Source organism: Coptis chinensis, chromosome 7 (genome assembly GCF_015680905.1).
Source record: "Coptis chinensis isolate HL-2020 chromosome 7, ASM1568090v1, whole genome shotgun sequence".
NCBI lineage: Eukaryota > Viridiplantae > Streptophyta > Magnoliopsida > Ranunculales > Ranunculaceae > Coptis > Coptis chinensis.
Window position 1 is genome coordinate 87,089,332 of NC_141462.1, and position 14,211 is coordinate 87,103,542.

The 14,211-nt window shown below is 36.6% G+C and overlaps 1 protein-coding gene across 1 annotated transcript; it reads left to right on the forward strand.

Moving 5' to 3' along the window:
- The first annotated feature begins 12,319 nt into the window (after positions 1–12,319).
- Positions 12,320–14,210, forward strand: LOC147489650 (thioredoxin-like protein YLS8). Its single transcript, XM_086571289.1, has 2 exons — positions 12,320–12,507; positions 13,703–14,210. Exons 1-2 carry the CDS (start codon positions 12,388–12,390, stop codon positions 14,009–14,011), a joined length of 429 nt encoding a protein of 142 aa, XP_086427415.1. The 5' UTR covers positions 12,320–12,387; the 3' UTR covers positions 14,012–14,210.
- Position 14,211: the final 1 nt, after the last annotated feature.

A 14,211-nucleotide genomic window follows, 5' to 3' on the forward strand; every position in this document is an offset into this window, starting at 1 on the left:
ATGTAAACCCTGCAGGTGGATTTATTCCGACATGACAATGAGGTTGAGTGGTACTACTCAAGGACATAAGAAGTTGATCAATGTAATTGTCAGTAACTTGATTTAATCAACGGACATTCGATATCTTAAACACGGGGAGATCAACGAGCATATAATATGGAGCCCATAAACGCTGACACGTAATTTGGGATTAGGGCGGTAGTGCAACAATGGCCTTTAGTAGAATAAGCCATTTGTTGATGAACTTGGGTCGTGTGTTCTGGGCGAACATGGGAAGCCCAAGCCCGCCAGGAGGCCCAACCCTAATTTCTCCTCATGGTCCCTGTTGTAGCCAATAAATAGAATACTCTATCTCTCTGGCTGAAATTCACTATTCATTGGACTGGAAAATGAGGCAAGGAAAGATATATCCAAAATTGGATCTAGCTTTGTGAGAAAGAAAGGGATTGGAATATCGTTGTCCATACAACGTCCAATCTATTCTAAAGGAATACAACAGAAGATCAAGGGGTTGATTATTGATTCGGATTCATAGCTTGGATTCTCAGAGATTACATCAAAATCGATTCTCAAAGGTATGTTTCCAATCACAAATCGTGGACACCCATTAATTCCGCTGCGCGTGGTGTTTGCGGTTTGTAGAAATATTCATTCTGAAATAACGGTTCCTACAAAAATTGGGTTTTAGGGCATCATATTACGTTGAGTAATGCGTCCTAGTTGTTGGCAGCGGTTGCATACTTTGCAATACTCATGTGCATCTTTAAACAGCGTTGGCCAATAAAATCCACATTGTAGGGCCTTGGTTGCAGTTTTCTTACCACTGAAATGATCACCACAAGATTGTTCATGACAAAAGGATAACACATCATTATGTGCCCAGTCGGGAATGCATCGGCGTATCAGTTGGTCGGAACAATACTTGAAGAGATAAGGATCATCCCAGAAATAAAATTTCATAGTGGATAAGAACTTTTTCCGGTCCGATCGAGTCCAAGATGAAGGGACCTCCTCGGTAACTAGGTAGTTTACAATATCAGCATACCAAGGAGATGAAAAAACAGAGTATAAGTGTTCATCCAGAAATGAATCGCAGATTGGTTCGGCATCATTATCAACATCATTGACGATTCGTGATAAATGGTCTGCTACCACGTTCTCGCAACCTTTTTTATCTCTAATTTCTAAAGTAAACTCTTGCAAAAGAAAGATCTAGCGGATCAACCTCTGTTTGGCATCTTTCTTTGTTAATAGATAACGCAGCGCCGCATGGTTAGTGTAGACTATTGTGGAAGAACCAACTAGGTAAGGATGAAACTTATCCAGGGCATATACAACTGCGAGAAATTCTTTTTCAGTGGTGGTATAGTTACGTTGAGCGTCATTATGAGTTTTACTAGCATAGTAAATGACAATTGGCTTGTTATCTCGGCGTTGGCCTAGGACAGCTCCAATAGTATAGTCACTCGCGTCGCACATTAATTCAAAAGTTTTAGACCAGTCAGGTGGTTGAATTATCAGAGCCATAGTCAGGGCGGACTTTAAGGTCTCAAAAGCTTGTTTGCAATCGAAAGTGAAGTCAAATACGACATCTTTAAGTAGGAGATTTGTTAAAGGTTGTGCAACCTTTGAGAAATCTTGAATAAATCTCCTATAAAACCTTGCGTGTCCTAGAAATGCACGTATGTCGCGAACTGAATTTGGTATAGGAAGGGAAGTAATTTTTTCAATCTTTGCTTTATCGACTTCGATTCCATCCTTTGAAATAATATGACCTAGAACTATTCCTTTTGTAACCATAAAATGACATTTTTCCTAATTAAGAACGAGATTTTTCTCTTCATAACGTACTAACACCTTTTCAAGATTTGATAAACAGTTATCAAAAGAATTACCATATATTGAGAAATCGTCCATAAAGACTTCCATAAAATGTTCAACCATATCACTGAAAATGTGAAGCATACAGCGTTGGAATGTACCGGGTGCATTGCAAAGGCCAAACGACATTCCTTTATATGCAAATGTACCAAAAGGACAGGTGAACGTTGTTTTTTCTTGGTCAGCAGGATCTACGATGATTTGAAAATATCCTGAATAGCCATCAAGAAAACAGTAATATGCATGACCCGCTAACCGTTCAAGCATCTGGTCAATGAAGGGAAGTGGAAAATAATCCTTACGAGTGACTGCATTAAGTTTTCGATAGTCAATGCATATTCGCCACTTCACTGAAATGCGAGCGGAGATGCATTCATCTTTTCATTTCGCACAACCGTAATGCCGGACTTCTTGAAACAACGGTACGCGAGACTTACCCAAACACTATCTGAGATGAGGTAAATAATACCTGCATCAAGTAACCTTAAAATTTCTTCCCGTACCACATCCTTCATGGTGGGATTTAGACGACATTGCGGTTCACGTGATGTCTTGGCATTTTCTTCAAGATGTATGCGATGGGTGCACACATTAGGGTCAATGCCTTTAATATCATCGAGAGACCATCCAATAGCAAAACGGTGTTCTTGAATGACCTTAATTAAATGTGATTCCTGATCGGCAGTCAATTGTGATGATATGATAATTGGGTGACTACCATCTGGATCTAAATGTATGTATTTTAAGTCTGAAGGAATTGGCTTTAAGTTAGGGGTGGGAGGAGTGGGTATTAATGATTCTTGAGGAAAGTCGTCTTCTAGAGAGAAAACAGATTGATGTTCGTCCAAGTCACTTGATAGGACGGTAGTAGGGTCAATTAGTGGTATTGACTCTAAAAACTCTTGTACATCCTGTGAATAATCATCAACATCAAATTCAGAACCACCAAAAGAATGGAATTGGTGTACTTCATCTTCAGGAAAAGAGTTTGTAGAATATTCTTGTACAAGGGTGTCAACCAGGTTAATCTCACCATCAATGTCATTCTCTGGAATTTGTTTCATCAACTTGAACACATTAACCTCGACTGAAAGATTTCTGAAGGACATGGTCATGGACCCATCCCTACAGTTTATGAGCGCATTAGCAGTTGCTAGGAACGGACATCCTAATATGATAGGAATGGAGTCACAGGCAACTTCTGTATCCAAAATGACAAAATCTACATGATAGAAGAAATCTTGAACTTTTACAAGGACGTTTTCCACGATGCCTTTTGGATACTTAATGTATCGATCAGCTAATTATAGAGTCATTATGGTAGGTTTAAGCTCATGTAGACCTAGTTGTTTAAATAAGTAATAAGGAAGTAAGTTCACACTAGCTCTTAGGTCTAGTAATGCAGTAGCTGTATATTTGTCACCTAATGTGCATGGAACTGTTGGTCTACTGGGGTCCTTGTATTTTACTATACCATTGTATTCAGTAATGGACGGAAACTGTTCAGTAAGGAAGGCCTGTTGCGGCACATTTGTTCTTTTTTTTATGGTGCACATGTCTTTCAAAAAATTTGCAAGTTTTGGTAATTGCTTTAGGGCATCGAGAAAGGGTAAGTTTATTGTCAAATTCTTAAAGGTTTCTCTAATTTCATCAAAGTTTTCATCAGGTTTATTCTTTGCCAACCGAGCAGGAAATGGTGCCTTAGGGTGGAATTTGGCATAAGGATCCACTTTCTCGTTTCCTAATTTTTTAGATGGTGACATATATTGTTGAACTTAGTGTTTCCATCGTAGGTTCATTCTCTGAAACAGATTCATTGGAACCTCCGATATCTTTTGTTTGATCATCGGGCATACGGATTTGATTGTCAACAGTTTTTCCAGAACGAAGAGTAGTGATTGCATTAACCTCACCTTGAGTTGGAACACTTGTACCAGGTGTATTGGTGAGTTCAAAGGCAGTGTTTGCTGGCTTAGGGTTCGGAACTGCTTGGCCAGGAAACACGCCTTTCTGGCTCTTTTCTTGCGCTAATTGTTGAAGTGATTATTGGATAGACGTTAGGATTTGTGATTGTTGGTTCATGTAAGCGAAGAAAGTCTCGCTTGTCCTATCAGTAGCAAGAGGCATAGGTTGTGCAACAGGTACTAGTTCACGATTATTGCAGAGAAGTTGTTGATTATAGTCAGAATTTGGATTGGCTGGAACAAGGCTGCGGTTATTTTGATAATTAGCATTTGAATTACTTTGAAATTGATTTTGACTTTGTTGGTATTGCTTATTATTTCCTTGGCAGTATGGAATAAAATTGTTGATTGGTCGAACAGGTGGATTGGCGAAACCTGGAGGAGCCATTTGTTGGTTATTCGGGCGCCAAGCGAAATTTGAATGTTGTCTCCATGGTGCATTAGGAATGTTGAATGCACATGCCTCCTCTGGTGTTTGGGTAGGAGGAGCATGTAACAAGGGACAATAAGCATCGGGATGGTCTAGACTAAGACATAGAACACATGGGGAAGTGTTAACGTTCATGGCCTGTTGTGGAAGTTGATCGTTTACTTGAACTGCAAGAGCATCTACTTTTTTAGTGAGGGATTCTATCAGTTTTTTCAACTCGGGATCGGGTTTTACCTCAAAAATAGACGTAGCTTTTGTAACAGTATCCTTAGATGACCTAGAAGAATCAGTGTTACCCCAATGTGTACCTTTTTTCGCTTGTTTTTCAAGAAAAGTATATGCTTCAGTAGCTCTTTTATCCATGAAGCAACCACCGCTCATTATATCAAAAGTTTCTTTTGATGATCGAAAGTCCATTAAAGAATGAACGAACAAGGACAAAATTTTGTCTAGTCGGGTGATGAGGACATTCTAAAAGAAGATCGAGAAAGTTTACTTCTATGCTTCCGTAAAAGGATTCATGAGGATTTTGATGAAAAGAATTGAATTTTCTCAAGCATTTCAAAGATTTTTTTTTGAGTGTAAAATTGAAGCATGAAAGCTTGAACAAGTTTATTCCATGTGTCTATGGATTGTGGCTGTTGTCCTGCTAGCCAAATTGACGCTTTATCCGCTAAAGTGAATGGAAACAGCCGAAGCAAGAGTTGTTCCTTAGAGACAGCTGGATGGTGAAATGTTGTGGCCACTTGCTAAATCCTACGAAGATGATTGTATGGTTTTTCATGATCCAAACCATGATACACAGGTAACAAACTAAAAAGATTCGGCGGAATTCAAAAATCACCGACATTGTCCTCGAGTTTGATGCTGGAAGAAGGTCCTTCCTGTAATGCTGTATAGAAGTCCGAAAGGGGCTTCTCAGCTGGTGGATTTTCGTCAGCCATAATGAATGACGGAAATGGTGACAAGGAATCTTGTTGATTTGGATTAATAGATGAAGAACTTTGTGGAGGTGAGAACTTACGCAAATGCTTATCGTATTTTCTCCTACGATAAGTATGTTCAAATTCTTCAACAGAACCAGACCTTAATCTCATGCAAGCATAAAATTAGATCTAATTGACAGAAGGAACTTATTACCACTTGAATTTTATGATTATCTTCAAGCATTAGAGTTGAACAATGTAGGCCTAAGCTGCTGCTAACGTAGCAGTGAAACTAGGAATACGTGTGCATAAACCAACAGCCAGGTCACAACAAAGATATGGGGAGGATTTCCATGCAAGCACAGTTCTAATTAAGTAACCTCAATCTTTCAAGTTTTCTAAACACTGTTGGAATATGATTAAGATTTATGGAATTAAAATTTATGCAAGGTCTTAATTAATTTATTATTATTTTTATTATTATTATTTTTTATTAAAATTTATGCAAGGTCCTTTTTTTTTTTTTTTTTTTTTTTTTCATTAAAATTTATGCAAGTGAGAAAATACAATCATGCAAATATGACCTACTCATACATTACTAGATACAGTAGCATATGAAGATACTCTACTCATACGTATAGCAATACGAATAGGCAAGATTGTATCATCAATAAATACTTCGATACGTACAGGCAAATACACATCAGTAATACGTATATGTAGGCAAATTTGTAAATAGATATTACGTAGACATATATCTACACTAACAGGCAAATGGTAATCACTCATACGTATATAGATACATTAGCATGCGAAGATACTATACGTATGCATCTACGACTATGCAAAAACGTAAACTAAACATGCCAAGTATTATACATAATCTAAAATACGACTCTTGTATTGCATAATAATTCGATTTCGTCAATACTCATTGAGATTGCGAGTATCATATAGAGAGCAGCTTCACCCCATAGGGTTTAGAAACAACTTACCCAACTCAGATTTTAACCCTCGTTGGAATGTTCTCCTCTTTCATGACAAAATCGGCTTATTAAATAAGACAATTTTCTAAAATGATGATTTTGGAGGAGAAAACAATGGATTTTGACCTCGAAAATGACCTCCACTGAGCATGGCTGTGGTGGCAGCGTGCGCACCGTCGAGATCTTTCCGAATTGAGCTCACACGCGTGATTCAGATAACCGTAGCCAAAGTTATGGCCAAAATACCAAAACACACCCTAATTACTATGTATAACTCAAAAGTTAAATATGCCAACATGCAATTATATTCCATCCATATTTATATATATATGCTAAACATGCAACTTATATATATATATATATATGGGCTGGCTACCTTGACAGTTTAAAATGACAGCTTATCTTAACAGCTCACCACATTCATTAGATTCCAGCCCATCCAATGCCCAGATCTTGTTCCATTTAACAAAAAGAATGCCGAGGGTAACTTGGTCATTTTACTTTTTTTGTCAAAATTAAATCCAAAAACCACCCGACTCCTCATTCCTCTCTTCATCTCTCCCAACAAATCAACACTAAAACACAATTCTTCTCTGTGAATCTCTCCTAACAAAGGAAGTTCACAAATAAGATGAAATGAAGCAACCAAAATTGAATCAGAAACCCATTTCTAATTTCGAAGAAGCTCTCGACAATGGAAATCGGGTTTATTATATTACTCTTTGTTACATGGAAAAGGTGGATTTGGCATAATTGTTAATTTGAATGTCTGTAGCTCTATGTTATTGTGTGTGCCAAACGACCTGCACTAAGAACTTGAGGTAGATTACTTGGATTATCTAAAAAGGAAAAAAAAAAACAATGAAGCAATTTCTTGAAGACCAGAACCAATTAAATGGAGGTAGAAGCAAAATTTATTCATGACAAAAACACTGTGTCTGTGAAGTTGAAACTGAAACAAAAAACTTAACATATGTAGACAAACTTCTTAGTCTGTAATGCTGAAATATACATAGAACTTATTCTAACAAACAATTTACAGACTTATACAAAGAACTCAATACTCTAAACAAGATATGCATTCCAAGGAAACAATTTATGGACATTCTAATAGCATTCATGTTTCATATAAGGCCTTAACTCAGAGTCCAAGATACCCAAAATTCCATGATAGTTGGATACCCAAAATCTCATTCCTAATAAGCTTTGTATTGGAAGACATAAATTGGGTTGAGAAATGAGTTTGAGCAAAGAACAAGGATACGAATTTTATTGTTTTGTTTCATTGCATCTTCTTCGAAGTTCAAGCCGTGTATTGATTCATCTTCTTGAAGTTTCATTTTTTTGACTAGCTTCATCCGTCTTCTCTCTTCAAAGTCGCCTTTCCCTTCAAGTTTAATTTTAAGCCTTTGCTTCGTTTTCTTTAAAGTTTAATTTTAATAAGAGAAAAAATGAAGGATTGAGAGGGAAAATTTTCAATTCACTTGAGATGGAGAGAGAGAGAGACGGAGGAAGAAAACATATTTCAATTGCTATTTCTTATTAAATTGTAAAATGACCAGTCTACCCTCGCTTCTATTCTTTTGTTAACGTAAACCGGGATCTCATTCCATTGATTTTGTAAGATCTGGATGGTTAAGATGATATGTCAAGATAAGCTGTCAAATGGAGCTGTCAAGGAAGCCAACCCCATATATATATATATATATATATATATATAAAATATATTATATATATATATATATAACATTTTTGTATGTATATATACATTAATATGCAATTCATAACCACTTAGCCGCATATATATATTCACAGGCGTATTGACATGATTCATACATATTATTAACCTAATACGCAAGAGATAGTCCATTAATTATGACATAATAACTATATATATGAATCATGCTAAAATACGATAAATTTTTGGAACCTACAACGTCCTGCAATTCCGCCAAGAAATGAAACAGATCTTCCGCAGTCAGCCCAAATTTTCATAGCAATCTTATATTAGTGTGTTGATTATTTTCCAGGTCCTAACTTTTTGTTCCTGTAAGTGCAACCAAAAATACAAACTCGGATCAGTAGCGAAACGCGGGAAAATTAAAAAAAAAAAACGATGAAAATGAAAGAAAAAAACGATGGATAGGAATAAGAGTGGGGGGTTTCCCCTTGCAGCAATTTCAGTTTGTAGCACAAGTCCTTGGTTCTTTAGAATGGCAACGGCGCCATTTGATCTTTACGCTTCTCCGGTCTAAAGATACGAATATCTCGAATAACTTGTTTCGGTGTAGATTTCAAATCCTTACTCACACAATTCGTGCATATAGTTTAAATAAGGGTTTCGAACCAATCTAAGTTCAAGGACAACATACAAATTTCTAATGCTCTAAGTTAGGAAGCATAGTGAGTAAGATACGTAGTGTTTACTAGCTAAGTTGCTTTGTTAAATCTTAAATGACGCTAAACATGCGAAATACAAAATTATGATAAAACTAAGATTTTTCCTAAGATATTCAAAGAGAAGAAGAAATGGAGGATCATGCTGCTCATGCAAGATCATATTATTCTATCTTAGTATCGGATTACCACCATCTCTAGGCTGTTTTGGGTTCATTATCAAACCCGAACCGGCTTGAGCGTCGATCCCTAGTGAAATGAACTCATCTCTAAGTCCATTTCCCTAGCATAAGAAGTTGAACTGGAATTTCATCTCTGAAACTCCCTTTCAACTCCCGGAAACATAAAACACAATCCTACCATTTTGGGGTAATGTGTGTTCCATGTATCCTTAAGTCCAGGTAATTAATCCTACTCCTAAGAATTTTATATGAATCCTCACATGAGCTTCATTAACCCTCCACTTCGGAGGGTTTTAGCTCATGATCCTAGGATTGAATTAAACTATAAGAAGATATGTAAAATGAAAGAGAAAGAGAATGAAACAAGAAGCTATAACATGTTTACCTAAATGAAGAAGAGTTTATTAAAAACTAAAGAGAGTTCCCCATTAAAATGTTACAAGCTTTTCTCTCAAAACAATAAAAACTAAAAACAAAAAGTAAAGACAAGGAAATGTAAAAGAAAATCCAAGTCAAGGAAGTAAATGCTAGCCTTTACATAAGAGAGCTTTTTCTTCTCTTCCCCCCACGTGAAACACTACCCCCTCATTTACTTTTCTCTTATCCAAGACTAACCCCCATTTGACACCTTTCATTTTCTAGATAATCATCACCTAAACCAACCAACTTCATTAAATTCATGCAAGGTGTCAAATTTGCACCAATTATTTTGTCTTGCATGATGACTCATCAAATCTTGCAGGCCCGCATGGTGGGTCCATGTATTGTGTCCAGTGGCGGTCCGGTCTTTTGGCATTTTTGTAACTTTCTGTCAATGCATAGAGTTTGTCACACTGATCGTCTGAGCAACTCACTTGTCGCATTCGGAGTCCTGGTTCGAGAGATATGAGCTTCGGCAGTTTGATGCTTCTGTGCACATAATCTCATTTCTGGCTGGATTCTTTACTGTTTACGTCTTTGGGCTTTAGTCTAGATTTGTTGGGCTTCACATGGGCTTGATCGGAAGGCTTATTTTTACTCCCTATTCCGTGCTTAAATGCTGGCTTTATCAGCATTTTTACATTAATTGCTCCAACTTGCAAAAAACACGAAGATGCGATTATTTCATGATTATTAAACACAAAATTGACCGAAATGTTACGTCTCTAAAAGGTTTTATAATACAGTTTTGGGTGCTTATCAGAACACCAGCCTTCTAGAACTCTCACTGTTAAGCAATGGAGGAATTTACCTGAAAAGGAAGGTATTATGAAGATGAAGAGGATAAGTTTGTTTGGCAAAACATGTTTTTAACTTAAAGCGGCAAAAAGGAGGAGTACTGAAACATTGGAATAGCTTAAGTTATCTCGCACCCAATCGCCCCACTAATGGTCCCCATTTTTATTTTTATTTTTATAACATCTCCATCAATTCGATCTATAGTAGTCTGTATCTGGTTTTAGTCAAAGACAATCCCATTCTATACCATCTTTTTGTGTTTAATAATGGGATTAGCCTAAGTTTATGCCATTCGTGATTATAGGCAATGTCATTCGCTAGGTATCCCTTGTGTTTAGTAATGGGATTGCTATTCTCTTCATAGATGTTAGACTTATTAGTGATTGCTTGCATGCATACAGTGATTTAAACCTCTAGGTACATTTATGGGATATTGTTCATAAGCAGTCTTGTGGACCCTATGAAGAGTTTACTCTAAAACAATTTTCAGTAACATTAGCCACTGTCAATCCACGTTGTTGCTTGTCTTGGGTTCTTTCTATTTCTAGCTAGAGGTTGAAGAAGATTGGTAGACCAAGCTTTCAATTGAAACTCCATTTTCTGAGATAAATTCCATTTGATTGCAGTGAATGGCCTTCTTTTGGGAATCATTGCTACATCTAGGACTTGATTGTATGAAGCGTCAACTATATGTACGCAAGTGCCCAAACAGGTCTAACAATGACTCACTGTCTCTGAATTTATTCAATATCCAATATCACCTATTCTAGATTGTTATACTGTGAACTACTCCTCCGTAATTTATTAACATGAGAGGGAGCATGCTGCAATGCGTATATTTGAAGTATATCTTATCGTTAGGCACCTAATACTGATTAGAAAATCTTTATATCTATTTCGAAGGACCTGATAAACTAGCTGAGACAACCTCTTATTTCGTTAGTGATTATTGTTGCTATTTTTTGTCTTACAACAGTAAGATCCCATGCACATTACCCTTGAAATTAACATATTAGGTTTTGTATCTTGTGTTGTATAGTGAATTAGCTTAGTGATGGTTGAAATTTGATTATATGTACACTGTCGTATAATTTGTATGACCTAGAAGGCATGAGAAATTAGTAGCACTTGCACCACACAAGGAATTGATTTTTCTTATGCGAGTACGCACTGGGATTGACTTAAAGCAAAACGACATTACGTTTTAGGGACGACATGTTTTTGAACCACAATGGTTAATTTGTTTTGTGAGGTTTTCATGTGAAAATTTAGGCTGTGCCAACTTTTCTTTTGTCTTTCAGAGTTGAACATGGTTGAGCAATAATCTGAGTGTAATTCAGATTTAAAGGATTCATGCCTCAGTGGCAATACAACTCTTTAAAAATCCTCTAGTCTCTTTAACGGTCGATTTGTTTATATAGGTCTTAAGCATTTCAAGATAGCTTTTCTGCAAGTAAGAAGGAGCAAGTGAACATCAATTGTTCGGTACAATGATGAAGCTGAATTTGGAATTATTGTTGTGGTGTCAAATTTGGAATCTAAAAACGTGGTGATGGACCTGCAAAGAGGCTTTGCACCAAGAAGTACACTGCTGCATAGACAACTTGGTGATGAACCTGCAAAGAGGCTTTGCACCTAGAAGTGCACTAGTGCATAGACTGTTTAGCTGCCTTTAATTGCATGCGATTGCATAGATCAATATCCCAGACCCAAAGCTTCAACTGAATAAGTTGCTCTTTCGCTCAGATTGTACAGTATTTGAGATGCACTCTAAAAGTGTTAGGGCCACATCCCCTTTCCCAGCATCCATATTCTTGTTATTCCTTTTTTTCTTTTTCTTTTTCTTTTTCTTTTTAAATTTCTTTCTTATGTTCATATTTTTTTAAATTGATGTACAGAGTACAGACTACAGAGAATGTGCTTCATTGAGAAGTTCAAATAGTTAGTTGATTAAGTTTTGTACTTGAGCACTGAGCCCAATTCTATGTCAGTGTCATTTTGTGATGCTGATTTGAGTGATTTCAATCATTTTTTTTTTAAAATTAGTTTTTTGATGTCTCCACTAACAGACTAACTGTTTCAGCGTATTGGCTATATAAACAAACCATCAAACCATCATATGGCGTGGTTACTTGCTTTCACTAGTTTAAGAAACTGATGCAATGAGCAAAAAATCAGGCTTTATATTAGATTTCTCATTAACATTATATGGAACCTAATTGAAAAGAAAATTGAATAAAATGTTGGCTGCAGCTACGCTCACGCCCACTTTGACTGGAACTGGGCAGGCTTATGGGCTTTGCAACAACTGGGCCTGAAGAAAGGCCTTTGACTTATTGGGCCTATATAAACCAAGTTGCCCACTGTTGTTCTCTGGCAATTTTAGGAGGGAGAAAAAAAAAGATGTCGTACCTGCTGCCACACTTGCACTCGGGATGGGCAGTGGATCAAGCCATACTAGCTGAGGAGGAACGTCTCGTTGTCATACGTTTCGGCCACGATTGGGATGAAACTTGTATGCAGGTACATCATTTTCTCTCTCATACTACTTTTCATAATTCACTAAATTTCCTCAAAACTATTATAGAATATGGAACTTTTATCATAATGGAACAGAATGATTTTATTTCAGTTAGTTAGACAGTCTTGTGAATTTGAAATAGTTTTTCGATCTTAGTTAGTTGACTTTAGTTTCTAATTGATGTATACTTTAACAGAATGTTTTGTCAAGTGTTAGGAGAATAATACAAATGATTACTACTAGACAGCGGGTTTCCCTGGAGATCACATTGTCTCAATTTGTTATGAGAACCACAAAATGCCACGAGAGATCTATTGATATGTTTTTCTGTTTATGTTGAGAGGTCAGTAAGTACTGGAGAGTTGAGGACAATGGACTGAGATTTGTTGCATTGAAGAATAATTCAAATGATTACTATTTCCACATACCGATTGAAAGAAAAAAAGAATCCGTATGTAACATATATAAGTAACAACACATCAGTATTTGAGCATTGTAAACAGTGGGTTCCTTAGTACCTATATATCCTGTGAGTTCTTTGCATGACAAAGCCTTTTTGTTTTGTTTATGTATCAGATAATGTTATGATGGTATTTAGTTCTTTATCTGCTTAAGTTCCTGTCCTAGAACATATATAAATGAAGTAGTGAATGCACCTGCATTAGTAATTGTGTAATAGCATGTACACGATGGCTTCACATTTGTTGAAGTGATTGGTACCTCTTCTCTATATACGTGTTTCTCACAATCTGTATTAAATAGACTGTGTATATTACCTAAGCACCTTTGTTTCCAATTGAAGGTGTTATTGAAAGTTTTGGCTGTTTTTTGAAGATTTGCAAAATTGTACAAGGATCTTCAGAATCTTAGTTGCAGAATTCATCTAAGATTTTCAGTATTTTGGATGTCTTTTCCTTCTTTGTGGCCAAACACAATGTTTACTGCGTTTGAGTCTGTTTTTCACATAAATGGCAAATTAATAATAGTTGCTCGGCATAAACTTGGCTGAAATTTTTCTAAAGATATTTAGGATGGCTGTGTTATAAAATTTTCTGAATGTAGTTATATTCTGGATGTGTGTGTTTTCCCACGTGCCTTGAGTGCTAATTTGAAACATTAAAGTTGAACTTTTTGCTTGAATATATGAAATTGAACCTATTGCTTGCTAAACTGAATTGGGGTTTTCTATTATTTTAGATGGACGAGGTGTTGGCTTCTGTTGCGGAGACAATAAAGAACTTTGCTGTTATCTACCTTGTTGACATCACCGAGGTTCCTGACTTCAACACCATGTATGAGCTGTATGACCCTTCCACTGTCATGTTCTTTTTCCGTAACAAGCACATTATGATTGATCTTGGCACTGGAAACAACAACAAGATCAACTGGGCTCTCAAAGATAAGCAGGAGTTCATTGACATTGTCGAGACTGTTTATCGTGGAGCCAGGAAAGGTCGTGGTTTGGTGATTGCTCCAAAAGACTACTCCACCAAGTATCGTTATTAGGCCTTTCATCCTACTGGTTGTAATTCACTCGCCTGCTGGTTTAACCAAGGCCACAGTAATGTAACTAGAAATTGCAAAATGGTTATTGTGACATTTCAGACATGCATTATACTTCTACGGTGCAACTATTAGCTTCAATTCTAGAATGGGATTGTCTTTGACTGAATAATATTCTTCAATTGGATTTTTTTTTTTTTTTT

What these genes read in the sequence shown, in the direction of transcription:
- LOC147489650 (XM_086571289.1), top strand. Translation starts at nt 12,388, where the DNA reads ATGTCGTACCTGCTGCCACACTTGCACTCGGGATGGGCAGTGGATCAA. An exon ending in GGGATGAAACTTGTATGCAG is followed by an intron (nt 12,508 to 13,702) that starts GTACATCATTTT and finishes CTATTATTTTAG; the next exon opens with ATGGACGAGGTGTTGGCTTC.